Source organism: Dasypus novemcinctus, chromosome X (genome assembly GCF_030445035.2).
Source record: "Dasypus novemcinctus isolate mDasNov1 chromosome X, mDasNov1.1.hap2, whole genome shotgun sequence".
Taxonomy (NCBI): Eukaryota; Metazoa; Chordata; class Mammalia; order Cingulata; family Dasypodidae; genus Dasypus; species Dasypus novemcinctus.
In genome coordinates, this window is record NC_080704.1 from 91,112,745 (window position 1) to 91,131,002 (window position 18,258).

Below are 18,258 nucleotides of genomic sequence, written 5' to 3' on the forward strand. Positions count from 1 at the left end.
AATTGTAGCCCATTAATTGCCCTTGGTGAATAGATTTTGGAACACTGCTTTACCTCATGGATTATGGTTTACACTCTCTCCCAATACATTCATTGGGTTACAGCAGGATATATAATGTCCAGCATCTGTCCCTGAAATATCATTTAGAATAGATCCAAGTCCCAAAAATGCCTCCACATCACAACTCTTCTTCCCTCTCCCTGTCCTCAGCAACTATTGCTAGAGTCACGATAGTTCTATAGTAGAGTACCAGTAAGTCCACTCTAATCTGTATTTTATTCTGCCTTCCTGTGGACCCTGAGATGGTGATGACCACTCTACCTCTAAATCAAGAGAGGCTTAGATCCCACATGGTTGATGGATATTTCTTCTGCTTGCAGTTGCAGGCACTCTTCTGTTTCCTGGTGTGGTGGTTGAACATCATCACCTCCCTGTTAGCCTACCTGGGTAAGTCCAATGAACCATAGAGTAAGAGTTGCAACTCTGCTGAGGCTCAAGGCCCAGTGGCACATGGCCAGTCCAGAGATACAAGTCTCCTGAGTATACACCAAACCCAGGGCCAACCACAGTTTCAGTAAAAGTGATAGAAGAGGCATGTGTAAAAAGGACACATATGAATCCAACTCCATCACAATCAGGAGTGCAAATTCGCAAGTAGGGACCACTGGTAAGGCACTGAATTCCAGAGCCATCTGCCATGACCATAGAACTTGTGTGTCTCTGTAACCCTCAGGAGCACCAGTACCTGGGAATGTATATACTCTGGCTGTCTCTAGGATCCTGCAGAGAAGTGAATAAGCACAACCCCTATGATGACCACCTGACTCTTTTTGAAGTCTCTTAGCCATATAAACTTATTTGTCTTTACCATTTCCCTCTTTTATTCAAGGTCTTTTTATAGTTGCAGCACCATCTGGTGATTGGTAGTAATCCCTCTGTGCCAGGGAGCCTCATCTCCAGGAGTGGTGTCCCATGCTGGGGGGAAGGTAAAGCACTTACATGCTGAGATTGACTTTAAGAGTGACCACATTTGAGCAGCATAGAGGCTCTGAGCAAGTAACTCTTTGTTACCCTGCAGCTCTAGGCCTAGTTTAAATTTCAGGCATACAGGCTCATAAGCATAGTCATCAATATCAAGGGCTCATCATTGGATTATACTCCTTCACTGCTCTTTGCCTTGCACTTGGGGGATTGTTGCTGTTCAGTTGGGGAATGTGACAGCTCCCCTGGCTAGGAATTTAGTGCTCCCTCAGTTGTCATTTGTAACTCTAACTACTATGAAAATACCCAATGAATATCCAAACATTTTTATATACCCTATATGCATGCCCTGGAGAACTTCCTCCCAACTATGTGTCACCCATCAATGACACCCCACACCAGTTTTCTTCCCCTGCCATAGTTGAACCCTTCTGTGGTCCAAAACATCTTTAAACATGAAGCCTATTATATTGCCAAATTCAATTACTTGGAAAATGAAATAATAATGATAGATTTAAAGATTAGAAATAGGATATATACTAATTTAAAAAAAACTGAAATAAAGTAAAAAATAAATGAGGGTATTAAAAAATGAAAAATATCATAAAACTTTGTTTTTGGTGTTTTGTATTTCATCACTCTAATAGATGTTCCCTTGTATGTACAGTGGGAAGACAATTTATTTCATTCTTTCCTCAGTGTCTAGGTCCTTTTTTTTAATTTTTAATTTTGTCTTCAAAAAAGTTTTAGATCACAGTAAAGTCACGTATATAATATAGCATACTCCCATATATCCCACATCAAAACCTATTCCCACTTCCCCAGTAATGATCTTTTTACATGTTCGTGTTATAATTGCTGCAACTGATGTACAGATTTTGAGACATTGCTACCTAACATGGTTTCATTTTGGTTTACATTACATTTTATATTTTAGACTGTACAAATTTCTAAAGTTTTAGTTACATTATGGTTTACATTGTGGTTTACATTTTATACTATACACATTTAAAAACTTTTGGTGAATTTCACATGTCCTATATCCATCATTGCACGATCTTGTAGAATACTTCCATTGCCTCCCAGTTATCTCTGCTTCCATCTGTTCTGTTCCTCTCTCTGCCTCCCCACATGGCCCACAGTGACAACCAGTCTTCACTGCTTGAAGGACCAGATTCACAGATACTTGCAGCATTACTGAGGGCTTGACAAACTAGACTCTTCTCCAGAATTAGGAGCCACCAATTCTCTCTCGAGTCACCCTTCCCTATGTTGGAGAACAACAGTCCTCCCAAGGATGGGGGTACACCTTCCCACTTCCAAAGTATTCTTTCTTATAGCTGAGAAGTATTCCATTGTATGCATATACCACATTTTTTTAAAATCTATTCATCTTTTGATGAGCATTTGGGTTGATTCCAACTTTTGGCAATAGTGAATAATGTCGCTATGAATATTGGTGTATATATTGGTTTGTGCCCTTCTTTTCAGTTCTTCTGGGTTTATACCCAGCAGTGGAATTGCCCAGTCATATGACAAATCTATAGCTAGATTGTTTTTTTATTGTCTTTTTAAAATATATACTTAGATTAAAAAATGTTACATTAAAAAAGAATAGATTTCCATATACCCCACCCACCACTCCCCCATCCTACCACAACAACTTCATAGCATTTGGTAAATTCATTTTGGAGCACTGCTTCACCACATGGATTATAGTTTACATTGTAGTTTACACTTTCCCCCAGTCCATTCGGTTGTTTATGACAGTACATAGAATGTACAACATATGACCCTACAATATCATTTAGGACAACCGTAATTCCATTACATTGCTTCTTACCTCTGTGGCCATTGACTCAACATCAATGATACAATTTCTACCATTGTTCGAGTCATAATAATTCTATAATAGAATACCAGTAAGTCCACTCCAATCCATATTTTATTCATCCAATTGCCTACAACTATAGCTAGTTTTTTGAGGAACCGCCAAACTGTCCTCCAGAATGGCTGGAACTTCTTCATTCCCACTAGCAGTGGATGAGGGTTTCTATTCCTCCAAATACTCTCCAGCATTTATAGTCTTCTGGGTTTTTTTGTTGTTGATGATAATTTTTTTTAGATTTAAATTTAAATTTTTATTTATTCCCCCACTTGCCACTTTATTCACTGTCTGCTCTCTTTGTCCATTCAGTCTGCATTCTTCTGTGTATGCTTGTTTCCCTGCTACACCAGCTCTCCACAGGCAGGGGCCATCAGCTCTCTGCAGGTGCAGGCCATCAGCTCTCCAGGGCCATGAGCCAGCTTACCTTCACAAGGAGGCCCTGGGAAATGAACCCAGGGCCTCCCATATGGTACATGGGAACCCAGTCACTGGAGCTGCATGACTTCCCTCTTATGTTTTTTTAATAGCCGCCAGTCTAATGGGAGTAAGATGGTATCTTACTGTAGTTTTGATTTGCAGTTCCCTAATAGCTACTGATTTTTAGCATTTTTCCTGTGCTTTTTAGCCATTTCTATATCTTCTTTGGAGAATCATCTATTCAAATTTCTTGCTCCATTTTTAAATGGGTTGTTTGTCTTTTTATTTTTGAGATATGTGATTTCTTTATATATGCAGGATATTAGTCTCCTATCAGATATATGGTTACCAAATATTTTCTCCCTTTGGGTACGCTGTCTTTTCACTTTCTTGACAAACTCCTTTGAGATGCAAAAGACTTTAATTTTTAGGAGGTTCCATTTATCTATTTTTTCTTTTACAGCTCGTGTTTTGGGTGTGAAGTGCATGAAGCCATTTCCCATTACAAGGTCCTATAGCTGTGCTTCCCTACATTGTCTTCCAAGGTCTTTATGGTCCTGGCTCTTGTATTTAGGTATTTGATCCATCTTGCATTGATTATTGTATAATGTGTGAGATGGTAATCCTCTTTCATTATTTTGCATATAGATATCCAGTTCTCTAAACACCATTTGTTGGAGAGACCATTCTCTCCCCATTGAGTGGGCTTGGTGGCCTTGTCTAATATCAGATGACTGTATATGTGAGAATCTATATCTGAACTTTCAATTTGTTCCATTGTTCAGTATGTCTATGCTTGTGCCTATACCATGGCGTTTTGACCACAGTAGCTTTGTTGTATGATTTAAAGTCAGGTAATGTGATTCCTCCAATTTCATTTTTTTTTTAAGATTTATTTATTTCTTCCTCTCCCCTTCCCTTCCACCCGAGTTATCTGTTCTCTGTGTCTGTTTGCTGCATGTTCTTTGTCTGCTTCTGTTGTCAGCGGCACTAGAATCTGTATTTCTTTTTGTTACATCATCTTGTTGTGTCAGCTCTCCATGTGTGCGGCGCCATTCCTGGGCAGGCAGCACTTTCTTTTGCGCTGGGCAGCTCTCCTTACGGGACACACTCATTGCGCATGGGGCTCGGGGACACCCCTGCATGGCATGGCACTCCTTGTGCACATCAGCACTGCACGTGAGCCAGCTCCACATGAGTCAAGGAGGCCTAGGTGGACCTCCCATGTGGTAGACGGACTCCCTAACCACTGGGCCAAGTCCGCGTCCCTCCAATTTCATTTTTCTTTTTCAATATGTCTTTGGCTATTCGGAGCCTCTTTCCTTTCCAAATTATTTTCATAGTCTTTATCATTCATTATAAAATGCTGTGTTGATTTTTATTGGGATTGCAATAAATCTGTAGATCTGTTTGGATAGGATAGACATCTTAATGATATTTAGTCTTCATGTCCATGTACATGGAATATTCTTCCATTTATTTAAATCTTCTTTGATTTCCTTGAAGAGTGTTGTGTAGTTTTCTATGTATAAGTCTTTTATATCTTTAGTTAAATTTATTCCTAGGTATTTGGTTTTTTTTTTATTTACTATTTTAAATGGTATTGTTTTCTTGACGTCCTGCTCAGATTGCTCATTATTGGTATACAGAAATGCTACTGAATTTTGCACACTGATCATATACCCTGCAATTTTACTGAAGTCATTTAAAAGTTCTAGAAGCTTACATTGGAGATTTTTCAGAACTTGATATGTATAGGATCATGTCATCTGCCAATAGTGAAATTTAAAATCTTCCTTTCAATATGGATGTCATTTATATCTAGTTCTTTCCTCAGTGCTCGAGCAAGTACTTCTAACACAATGTTAAATAGGAGGCATTATAGTGGGCATCCTTGTCTTGTTCCTGATCTTAGAGGGAAAGATTTTAGGATTTCACCATTGTAAATGATGTTAGATGTACATTTTTAATATACACCCTTTATCATGTTAAGAAGTTTTCCTTCTATCCCTATCTTTTGCAGTATTTTTTAATCAAGAAAGGATACTGTATTTTGTCAAATGATTTTTGTGCACCTATAGATATGATTATGTGATTTTTTTCCTTCAATCTGTTTATGTGCTGTCTTACATTAATTGATTTTCTTATGCTGAACTATCCTTGCATACCAGGGATGAAACCCACTTGGTCATGGTGTATAATTTGTTTAATGTGTTGTTAAATATGATTAGGAAGTATTTTGTTGAGGATTTTCTCACCTAGGTTCATTAGAGAGATTGGTCTGTAAATTTCCTTTCTTATTGTGTCTTTGTTTGGCTTTGGTATTAGGGTAATGTTGGCACCATAGAATGACTTGGGCAATGTTCCTTCCATTTTGATTTTTTGAAAGATTTTAAGCAAGATTGGTCTTAGGTATTTCCTAAATATTTGGTAGAATTCACCTGTGAAGCCACCTGACCCTGGGCTCTTCTTAATTGGGAGGTTTTTAAAGACTGTTTCTATGTAGGCTGCTTTTATATTTCTAGGAATTTCTCTGTTTCATCTAAATTGTCCTTTTTGGCACATAGATTTTCAAAGTATACTCTTTTATAGTCTTTATTTCTCTGGGGTCAGTGGTGATATTCCCTTTCTCGTTTCTCATTTTTTGTATTTGCATCTTCTCTGTTTTCCTTTGTTAGTCTTTCTAAGGGTTTGTCAATTTTATTCATCTTCTCAAAAAAATAGATCTTTTATTTTTTCTAGTGTTTTCTTATTTTCTATTTTATTTAGTCCTTCTCTTATGTTGTTATTTCTTCCTTCTTCCTTTGGTGCTTATTATTTTTACTAATTCCTCCATGTATGCATTAGTTCTTCAATTTTAGCACTTTATTTTTTGATACATTAATTTCCTTTTCAGTGCAGCTTTTCGTGTATCACAGAAGTTTTCATATGTTGTGTTGTCATTTTCATTAATTTCAAGGTAGTTACTGATTTCTATTGCAATTTCCTCCTTGACCTACTGTTTGTCTATGAGTGTGTTGTGTAACTTCCATATCTTGCTGTCTTATCTGTGTCTCTGGCCCTTGCAGATTTCCAGCTTCATTCAGCTGTGCTCATAGAAATTATTTTGTATAGTTTCAATCTTTCTTAATTCATTGAGACTTTCTCTGTGGCCTAACATGTGGTCTATCATGGAGAATGATCCATGTGCTCTTGAGAAGAACATATATCCTGTTGTATTTGGGTTTAATATTCTGTATATGTCTGTTAGATCCAGCTCTTCTAATATATTGTTCAAAGTCTTTGTTGCTTCATTGATTCTCTGTTGAGATGTTCTTTCCAATGGTATTAGTGGTGTATTGAAGTCCCCCATTATAATTGTAGAGGCATCTATACCTTCACTTAGATTTTTCCAGTGTTTGCCTCAAGTATTTTGAGGCATCCTTGTTAGGAACATAAATGTTTATAATTTTTCTTTCTTCATGAAAGATTATTCCTTTTACTAATATATAGTGTCCATTTCTGTCTCTCACAATGGTTTTGCATTTAAAATCTAATTTTTCCTATATTAATATAGCTACTCCTGCCCTTTTTGTTATTTTTTGCTTGTAAGATTGTTTTCCAGCCATTCACTTTCAACCTCCTTGAATATCTGTGTCTAAGATGGGTTTCTTGTTGACAGCATATAAATGGGTCATATTTCCTTATCCATTCTTCCAGTCTATATCTCTTAACAGGTGAGTTCAGTCCATTAACATTCAGTGTTATTACTCTCAAGGAATTACTTACATTATTCATATTTCTTTGGATTTGTATATGTCCTTTGTTGCTTTTTTTCTCTTTTTTGTCTTTTCAGTTGTTCTTACACTCTCCTCCATCTCCGTATCTCCTGGTTTTTTTTCCTCCTGCAGAAATCCCTTTACTAATTTGTGAAGGGCAGGTTTCTTGTTGGCATACTCTTTTAGATTCTGTTTATCTGAATATTTTAAACTCTCCATCCTTTTTGGAATGCCAGCTTTGTTTGATAGAGTATTCTTGGCTGGAAATTTTTTTCTTTTAGTACCTTGAGTATGTCATACCACTGCCTTTTTGCCTCCCTGTTTTCAGATGAGAAATCAACATTTAATCTTATTGAGCTTCCCTTGTATGTGATGTTTCTCTTTTCTCTTGCTGCCTTCAGTATTTGTTCTTTGTCTTGAGCATTGGATAATTTGACAAGTATATGTCTTGTGATATGCCTGTTAGAATTTATGCTGTTTGGGGTGCATTGTGCTTCCTGGACATGGACTTCCATCTCACTCAATAGGTTTGGGAAGTTTTCAGCCATTATTTCCTCCAACATCCCTTCTGTCCCCTTTCCCTTCTCTTCTCCTTCTGGGATGCCTCTAATGCATATGTTTGTGCATTTTGCTTTGTCATTCATGTCCCTAAGTCCCTGTTGGATATTTCCTGTCTTTTTATCAATCAATTCTACTATCTGATTTCAGATGTACTGTCTTCCACATCACTAATTCTTTCTTCTGCCTCTTCTAATCTGCTGTTATTTGATGAGAGTGTGTTTTTGATTTTTTGGATTGTGCCATTCATTGCCATCATATCCGTTATCATTTTGCATATGTTTATAATTTGTTCTGTATGCTCTCCAAGTGTTTCTTAATTTCCTTAATCTCTTCTTTCACTTCATTTAATTTGTCCATGATATTTGTTTTGAGAGCTTTGATTAGTTGTTTGATGGTCTGCTCCCTTTTCCTGGTTTTTAATTTGTTCATTGTGTTGGGTCTTGTTTTCCTGATTATTGGTATGGTTTGTAATTTTGTTGTTGTTGTCTGGCCATCATTTTATCTTGATGGGTTTGTTCAGTCGATTACCTTCTCTTTCTAGTCTCGTTTCATTTAGATGCTATTTGTGTGTGTGTGTTAAGTCTTCTCTTTGACATTTTGCTCTTCTTATTCTCTTTCCTTGTTGTTTTCTAAATTCCCTTGATGGGAAACTTTAGGGCCAGAGAAAGCAAAAGAGGTAAGAAAAGAAAAAGTATAATAGTAGTATTGATAGTAAATGTTAGCAAAAGAACCATTGAGTCCTAGGAGAATGAATATTAAAGTCATGTAAGGTGTGTAGAGTTATAACAGTGAAAAGTGGATTACCTACAATGAGATGGTAAAATGAATATGGAGAAGAATATATCATGAATTGAAAGGCCAGTATGGTAAAGAGAGAGAGAAAGAGAAAAGAAAGGACAATAACATAAAGAGTGAATTAAAGAAAACTGAATAGAGGTGTTAGAAATAAAAAGTCAGAAAATTTGGAGGTAAATGAAGAGAAGTGGAATGTAAGAGAAACAATGGAAGATGGAAGATAGAAAGGTGTAAAGGAAAGAGGATAGCATTATTAAGCAAATCAGGATCCACAGAGAAGAAGAAATTGAGGATGAGGAAGCACAGCAAACAAGAAATACTGCCTGCAGCACATAATAGAAAAAAAGAAGAAGAAAGGGGAAAAAAGGAAGAGAAAAAAGGGCATGGGAGGATAAGGAGGCATGACAGACAAGAAAACAAATAAAAAAGACCAGACAAGGTCTCAAGCAAGGAGTTCTCGTTCCAATTGAATAAACTGCTTAAGAGTCTATTCTTTCCCCTTTCTCCTTTCCTCCCTTCCATCTATCCCAGGGCAGCAGGAAGGACATGTGAGAGCTCCCCTCAGAGATTCAAATGGGACCCTGGTGATCCAACTCCCCACAGAAAATAATGACTCTTAGTCTCTTTTGAGAAAGAGCACCCACACCTTGCTGGAAATGCTAAACATGCTATTGGAAGCCTACCTAACACAACCTACTATCCCCTCCTTCAGCTGTGTTACACAGGACTAGTTAATTGCCTGACTCTACCTTCTCCCAGACCAATTTTCCCTATTTCAGGGCATTTAGGTAAGTTGGGCTCTCTCAGCAGATTCACCTCTCCTGTCCTCCTACTCTCTCCCTAAGCCAGCTGGCATGCTCCTCCAAGCTCAAAAAGAGAGGTGACCAGACAATTGAACCTACACTCCTCAGGCCCCTCTGCACCCCTCACCAGAACCCTCCCACTCTTGGAGTTAGTCTGAGACCAGTGAGCTAGGGGAATTCTCGGGTTCAGGGAGTGTTGGGTTTAGGGAACATGGGTTTGGGTGAATGCTGGCTCAGGGAACATGGGTTCATGTAATACAGGTTATGGGGAACCTGGGGTACAGGGGACACCAGGTTCAGGGAACGTGGGTTCTGGGATCACTTGCTAGAGGAACAAGGGGCTTAGGGACGCTGCCTTGTGACTGGCGGTGTTCAGGGAATTCTGTGACTAGCTGCCCTAGGGGAAGGGTTTAGCCTTCACACTGCTTCCAGCTCAAGTACCAGAAACCCGCGGTTTTACCTTGAGCAAGCACTCCTTTTGTCACACTCCAGATTGATGTCCAGAAACCTCCTGTTTTGTGGGTTCTCAAAACAGCTCACTGGGTCAGGATTCTGTCCCCACTCAGCCAGTTTTTTGCAAGATAGATGATGAGGGTCCACTCATTCGGATGCCATCTTGCCCTGCCTCCAAAATGACTCTGCTTTTATATGTTTGTTTTCTCACTTGTACACCTATATCTGGGATAATTCCTAAATGTGGAATTATGGGTTTAAAGTCATGTTTTAAAGATCTATGGAAGCGTTACCAACTGTCCTTTACAAAGATATAACTATTACAAAACTATTAGCAATGCATGAATGTGCTTATTTATCCCCACATTCTTCTCAACACAAGATATGTTGAAAAAATTTATTCTTTGTAAATTTGGTGTGTAAATTATGGCTTCTCATTTTTTTGTCTTTATTTTTTTTTAATATTACATTAAAAAAATATGAGGTCCCCATATACCCCCCACCCCCCTCACCCCACTCCTCCCCCCATAACAACAGTCTCCTCCATCATCATGAGACATTCATTGCATTTGGTGAATACATCTCTGAGAACCACTGCACCTCATGGTCAATGGTCCACATCATAGTATGGCTTCTCATTTTGAGTGGCATTTCTTAGAGTGATTTTTAACATTTTCTTATGTTTATTGGCCAATATTGGGAATGTGTGAGCAAATGGGCACATGTACTCACACTGTTCATGGGAATGTAATTTGGCATCACATTTCTGAAAGATTATTTGGTAGTAATTATCAAAATTTTAAATACATATATCCTAGCATTTCTAACTCTAGAAATTTATGCGACAGATAGTCTCACATATATGTCCAAAAATTGCATGTAAGACTATTCAATGAACTATTGTTTTTAATATCAAAAAATGAAAATGACTTAATTGTTGATCTATTGAGGTCTATTGAAATACATTTAGGTATACTCATAAAATAACTCTTACGTTCCAGGGCAGCTATTAGAATATGACTGATCTATATGTATGGCTATGGATGTTAGTAAGTAAAAACATAGATAATTATAGAACATTGTGAATAGTATGCTACTATTTTGTAAAAGGGAGTGTATACATGTATATTTATCCATATATGATTACACATGCATAGTGTATTTGTGGAATGATAAGCACTCGGTTACAATGGTTGCTTCTTGTTAAAGCAGCTGAGAATCTTGGGAGGGATCAGGTATAGGAGTGGCATGTTCTGTTTTGTTTTCTTTTTAATCCTGTGCATGTACTGCCTATTTTAAGATTATTAAAATAATAATTTTAAGTATAATTCCTCAAGCTGTTGCATGAAGAATGAATTGAAATGGGCAAAAATGGAAGTGAAGAAACAAGTCAGTAATTTTTTGCAGTGGTGTAGGTAAAGGAGATAATGGCTTGAACGAGGATGGTAACAGTGGACAAGGTGAGAAATTTTCAGATCCTGAGCATTTTAGAAGTGGAATTAGCAATACTTGCAAATAGATTCGGTGAAGGAGGAGCTCAGAGGAGTGGTGTGATAAGTTAGAGAAGGAGGAATCACAAGGTTTTAAGTAAAATATCTGCTATAGTTGTGAATTGCTTGCTTTTATGCAATTATTTCAAATCATTAGTAATGATTTAGGCAGTGCTTTATTGTATCTGTTTCTAGTCAGAAGTTTCTATTTTAGTATTTGTATTAAGAAAAAATTTTCAAGCAGTGTTTTCTGTTGGCCATTATTCTGCTCTTGAATATTCTTAGTAATTAGAGCTAATGTGGTCTAACCAAAATGCACATGGAGGACTGTTTTGTGAAACTTAAATTTACCTGTTTTGTTTTGCTTTTCAGGAAGCAGAAGCCCAGGCAAAGCAGCAAGCATGAACCATAAACATTCTGCCCTAGTCATCCTGAAAAAGGATTCTCCATTGCTTTTACAAAATAGCAAAATTATCTTGATTTCAAAAGATATAGGCTTAATATTAAAATAATACATCAGTTAATGTTTTTCCATGCAAACAATCAAAATGGATACATAATTAAAATGTAAATATTATGGTGAAGAGAATGAAAGGGAACATAAAATTTTAAGTAGATGCTCTAGAATAGTGTTATCTGCCAAGACAGTTTAAGTTCTTCATTGATTTCAAAAAGCAAACATGCGTTTTTTTTTTTTGTATTATTGCAGCTTAAGTATACTTGTTGCTCAATCTGTTAAACATTGAGGAATTCTAAAATGAGAAAGAGAATCTGTTCTTTCGTTCCTATATTGCCTCTTCAACTTTAGTGAACATTAATATGTAAATTTTTTATGTTATCTTAATGTTATTCAAATAGTTTCAGGTAATGTTTATGATGTGTCAATCACTGTAATTTCTTATGATAATTATAACATTGCCATTCTTTCATAGATGCAAGACCTGTGTACTGAACCACCAGTTTTGCAACTTCTAAATGTAGTCTTTCATTGCACATTTCAGTGATCAGAATAGATGGCCTCCCATAAAAAAGCAATAGATGTATTTAATTGATAAGTTTGTTCCATAACCACATAGCTATGATGGAATCATGTTTCTAAGTTGCTTGCCCAAGTGAAATATGTATGTCATGGAAGTGGATGGCAAGTAAATTTAAAGTGGCATCCTTTTGCAAAGAGCTCACACCATAAATGAACTATTCTAAAATAGGCTGGAACTCATTGGGCAAGATTGATTTTACTTGGGGAGGACTAAGGATGGATTAAAACTGTCTGCTAAAAAAAAAATTGGTGCCCCTCCCCCACCTTAAAGCAAATGGAACCATTAATTTCACTATCTCCCAGATATATGGCTTTTTTTTTTCAGGTTACACATATATTGTGTTTGTTTATTAATCTAAGCAGAATTCATCTTTTATATGCCTCTATTCCAACAAATAGTAAGCACAATTTTCAGAAGCATTATGGCCTAAATGATTTATCCAGAAGTTATACATAACATACTTCAATTCCACACATATTACTAAAAGTTAAAGTAAATTTTACTTTTATTACTAAAATAAACTTTACCTTTTACTCTTTACTTTAACTTTTATTACTTTACTTTAGCTTTTGATTTTTTTTACTTTAACTTTTATTGCTAAAATTGATTTACTTTAAGTTTCTTTAGCATATCGTTTGTTGCATTCAGAGCTATGCTTCTTGCCAAAACCCCCATATAATGGATTCATGGCTTTGTTTACTGAGATTTAAACATGACACAATTGTTTCAAATAAACTCTATGCTTTAGAAACATAATTTATGTGTTCCTTGAATTTCTACATACTATAATAGTAATTGTAAATGAGTAGGCTCTTGTTTAAAGGCAGGAAAGGAGGAAAGTAAATAACAGAAAAAAAAAGTTTGAATTGAATGTAATTTCTAAGTTTTATTTTTAGGTTTCTGAATTTTGCAATTCACAGTGGAGTCAAATGAAGAATATACTATGGTCAAATCTGCAGGAAACTACTTTTTAAGAGATTCTGGAAAATAGTAAAAAAAATAGCTAATATTTTCTCTGGAGCTTTATTAAGTTCTGAGGATAAAGCTTGCAGTATTCTAGGTGGACATTTTTCTTATAATTAGTATTAGATAAGATACATTGTGCTAAAATTAAAATACGCAGACTTAAAAAGAGGGTGTAACCTCTGGAATGACCTCTTGATACACTTTGAAATCTCTTAGCCGTAAAAATTCATTGGTATTTTCCATTTCCTGCTTTTGGTCAAGGTCTTTTTCCAGATGCATTGCTAGTTTTTGGTGCTTGGTAATAATCCCTCAGTGCCAAGGACGCTCATCCCCAGGGGTCATATCACACACCAGGGGGAGGGTAGTGCATTTATATGCTGAGTTTGACTTAGAGAGAGGCCACATTTGAGCAACAAGACAGCTTTCAGGAGGTAACTCTTCGGCAGTATATAATAATAGGCTAAGTTTCAGTTTCAGAAGAAAAGGTTCATAAGTACAATTATCAATATCAAGAGTCTGGTGTAATGGTCTGTCTTCCTTCACTAGACATTGCCCTGGGACTCAGGGGATTCTTGTTGTCCTATTAGAGAATGTAGCAGTATTCCCCACGATGGGAATTCAATATTCTTCCGGTTATTGTGTGAATCTCCACCAAGTGAGTCAGTGTCCTATGAAAACCTGAAGATATTCATATGTCTTAGAGGCATATGAATATGCCCAGGTGAACCCCTTCCCATGCATCCCCATATCACTGACACCCTACACTAGTGATCCTCCATCACTGCTGTGACCCTTCTGTGATCCAAAACCTCTCCAAAAATGAAGCCAGCAAAATAACTGAGTAAAATTAATAAAATGCAGTTATGAATTAAAAAATAAACAACAAAATACAAAAAAATAAGACAATTGGAAATAATAAAATAATTTTTAAACATTGTGTCTTTCATCACTGTAGGATCTGTTGACTTGTATGTACAGTGACATTTTCTTCCATATATTCCCCAAGTATCTTTTTTTTTTTCATTTTATTTTCAAAGAAACTTTAGGATACAGAAAAGTCACATAGGGGAAAACAGATGTGGCTGAAGTAATTGAGCTCACACCTCCCACATGAGAGGTCTCAGATTCAGTTCTCAGTGACTCATAAAGAAGATGAGCAAGACAACGACAGTCTGGTATGACGAATGGACACAATAAGATGGCACCACAAGAAATGAGGAAAAAATGAGAGACACAACAAAGCAGGGAGCAGATGTGGCTCGTGTGATTAGGTGCCTCCCTCCTACGCCAGTTGTCCTGGGTTTGGTTCTGGGTGTCTTCAAAAAGACCAGCACACAACGGACACAGAAAATGCAAAATAACAAGGGTATGGGGAGAAAATAAAATAAATATTTTGTAAAAAGTTACATAGGAAATACAAGTGATTTCCTTACTCCCCGTTTTCCCCTCTGACTTAATAACATTTTACATGTGGGGATACATTTGTTATAATTGATTTACAAATATTGAAGCATTGCTACTGAACATGGTCAATGGTTTACATTATGGATTACATTTTGGACTGTACACTTTTTATAAGTTTTGACAGAATTCCAAGTTGCGCAATTCTAATGTCCTAAAAATGCCCTTTGCTCCATCTATTCTATTCTTTCCCCCCCTCCTCTTGGAACCTATAGTAAAAACTAAGTTTCAATTTTTGAAGAATAAGATTCATAACTACTTGCAGTAATACTGAGGATTTGGCATATTGATCTATTTTCTATTTTCTTTTATTAGGCACTGTCTGTTCTCAAGTGATTTTTGCCACTCTGAGAACATTCCAGGATGGGAGTTTAATTGTTTCTTGTGTGAGTTTTCACCCACTGATATAACACACTATGACAACATGAACACTTACATATACCATAGAAGCCTGCCCCAGATGTGCCCTGCCCCATGTACACCCCCCTATCCAACAATCTACAACAGTAACTCTCCCCTGACATATTTGCCAAAAAAAATTCACATTTTATTTTTAACCACAGACCTGCAAATCCTCAGTGTTCACTTGCTTATTCTCCTGACCCTTCCCCCAGAGTTTATGCTTAAGCAAGACACACCAGGCTCTCATTGACTGCCACAGTAAACAAATAGCTGGACATCAGAGACCTCTATAGATATACAGAAACTATAAGCAGGACACGCAGCTCAGGAATTCAGCACCCTGTCAGTGGACGTTTATTTTGGATTTATGCTCCCCAGTGTAACAGAGTTAGACTCATTTATAGGTTCTCTACACATGGCTATTCTGCCCCTTTTATTTGAACCTATAATTAGCACTATACTTGATAAATGTAAGTCAGAGAGACTTAAATCTTTAGTCTGTGGATGTGCCAGTTGAGCCCTGAATTTCAACATAGTTGCAACACCTACTCTCCAGTTCATTTGAGTCACCCAGGACAACTAAAAAGGAGATGATGATGGACAGCAATTGTACCAAGGAACAGAGTGTGCAACTGCAAGCAAGATAGCTGCATCCATCTGCCCCATAGGATCTAAGCCCCCTCTCAATGTGGATCAGAGTGGGCATCACCATCCCCAAACCCTCAAGATTGGGGAATGAAAAAGGGATTAAAGTAGATATTATTCCACTATAGACTTATTATACTAGCAATGGAAGAACTCTAATCATTGATGTAAAGGCTGTGGACACCAGAGGTTCTGAGGGAGAGGGAAGAATACATGTAATATGGAGAGCATTTATGGGATATTGAACTTGTCCTGCATGACATTGTAGTGATGGCTACAGGCCATTGTATACATTGTCATAACTTAAAAATTGTGTGGGACAGAGTATAAACTATAATGTAAACTGTAGTCCTTTGGTTAGGAGCAGTGCTTCAATATGGGTTCATCAATTGTAACAAATGTAGCACACTGATGAAGGATGTTAATGTGGAAAAGTGTGGAAGGGGGAAGTATAGGTTTTATGGGAACCCCCTATGTTTCTGATGTTAACATTTATACTTTAAAAATAAAAATAATTTGAAAGTGGAGTGAAGAGCAAGTTTATTGACCTAAAGTTGCATTAATGCAGATGCAGGAGAAGTGCCAAAAGAGGTTTCTGCTCAAAATATTGAGCTGGGGGAACAGATTATATATCTACTTGAGACAAAAGGAACATTTGGGAGAGTGGGGAGGGATGAGGGTGATGTAAGTTATGGTGGATACTTGAACTCTGTGAATTTTGGGGAGATGTGCACTGTCCAGTCTGGGTGTCCTTGAGGCCTATGTTGATAATTAGCAACCAGGATGTTAGTGTAAGATTGTGGCCATCTGGTGAAGATCAGCAGACATTGTTGGTTTCAGCCTGATTTCTTTACTACAGTTCTTTCTGGGCATTGGCTGGCATCTCTACCAGCCCTGCAAAGGATCATTATTGATATGTCAGCCTGGTTCAGTTAGCCTCTGTTTCTTCTTTTAATCCCTCTCATAAAACAGAAGCTCAAGCAAGGCAAGATGATTAGTAAAATCATTTATTATTCCAATATCACAGTTAACACTGTCCAAAATTGGCATTCTTCAAAATGAGAATGAATTTTTGAGATATTTATATCTATTACTGTCTCACAATTTACATATACATATTTTAATATGTTTTTTTTTAATTTTTAAAAAATGTACTTAGATGGTATAAATGCTACATAAAAAATGTAGGGGATTCCCATATGTTGGTGAGCTTGCTGGCAAACAACAGGTAGCCAAAATGGCCGCTAAGTATACACAATGGCTATCACAAATGGCACCTCCCTTCTTCCTAGCCAGTTTCCCGCCAGAGAAGCCTGCACGCGCCAACTTCAAAACTACCTCATCCAATCAAGTAGCTGCCTCATATTATCCCAATCCCCTTAGCCTATCTATAATTGACATGTCACCTCACGCTCACACCCCTGCCTATTTAAGCTGTACCACTTCCCCAATAAACTAGACCTGCGCCATGAGCCTGCGTCTCCGGGGTGGTTACTGTGTGTTTAACCTGGCTGTGTGATACCGGGGCCCCGTCGTCACTCACAACCCGTTAGAGAAGTTCGCCTCACCAAGGCGAAAGCCGTCTAGCTAACGGCCAGGCCAGCCGTCTAGCTAACGGCCCCAGGGGCATGCCCACACCCATAGGCCCCACTCCCCAGCCCTTCCAATTTTTCCACATTAACAACATACTGCCTTAGTGTGGTACATTTGCTACAATTGATGAACACATTTTGGAGCATTGCCACTAAGCATGGATTATAGTTTACATTGTCATTTGCACCCACTTCCACACATTTTTGTAAGCTATTACAAGATTTAAAATGGCCTGTACCTGTCATTGCAATGTCATTAAGGACAATCCCCAAGTCCTGAAAATGACCCAAAAGTACACCTATTTTTCCATCTCTCTCTCCTTAGAATCTCCAGTGGCCACCTCCTCTACATCATTGATAAAAATTCTTCCATTTCTAGAATCACAATGAGTCTATAGTAGAATAATACTAAGTCTACTCTAGTACATCATTCATTCCCCAATCCTGAGGATTCTGGAAATGTGATGCCCACTCCACCTCTAATTGAGAAGGGGCTTAGATCACATGGGGCAGATGGATGGGGCAATGTTGATTGCAGTTGCAGACTCTCTCTGTTCCTTGGGATAGTTGCTATCCATCATCTCCTTGTTAGTTGGTCTGAGTGAATCCAATGAACTGGAGAGCAGGTTTTGCAAATCTGTTGAGATTCAGGGCCCAACAGGTCCATGGACAGGCCAAAGATTTAAGTCTCTTGGATATACATCAACTCTAGTACTAACTATAGGTTCAAAAGCAGAAGAGTCATGTATAGGGTAACCACTATTGAGTCCAACTCTCACACTGTGAAGCATAAATTTCAAAGTAGGGTCCTTTTAGCAGGGCACCAAATTCCTGAGCTGTCTGCCTTGCCTATAATGTCTAGAATTCTCCAGAGCAACCAGGTGCCCCACTATTTGAGGCAATATTTACTATAGCAGTCAATTAGATACTGCTGATATATGCTTTAGTGTAACATCTGGAATGAACTCCCAACTCACTTTGAAGTCTCTTAGCCATATAAACTCAT

At 37.5% G+C, this 18,258-nt stretch overlaps 1 protein-coding gene across 3 annotated transcripts in view; it reads left to right on the forward strand.

Moving 5' to 3' along the window:
- The window catches only part of SH3BGRL (SH3 domain binding glutamate rich protein like), a 207,039-nt gene extending 194,097 nt beyond the window's left edge, over nt 1–12,942 (forward strand). Inside the window, exons 4-5 of one of the 3 annotated variants that reach the window (XM_058291478.2) lie at nt 381–447; nt 11,519–12,942. In XM_058291478.2, coding sequence (XP_058147461.1) covers nt 381–447; nt 11,519–11,658 — 207 coding nt within the window. In that variant the 3' untranslated portion in view covers nt 11,659–12,942. The remainder of the gene's footprint in view (nt 1–380; nt 448–11,518) is intronic. The other 2 variants (XM_071213115.1, XM_004450379.5) reach the window with 2 other exon arrangements.
- The last annotated feature ends 5,316 nt before the right edge of the window (nt 12,943–18,258 follow it).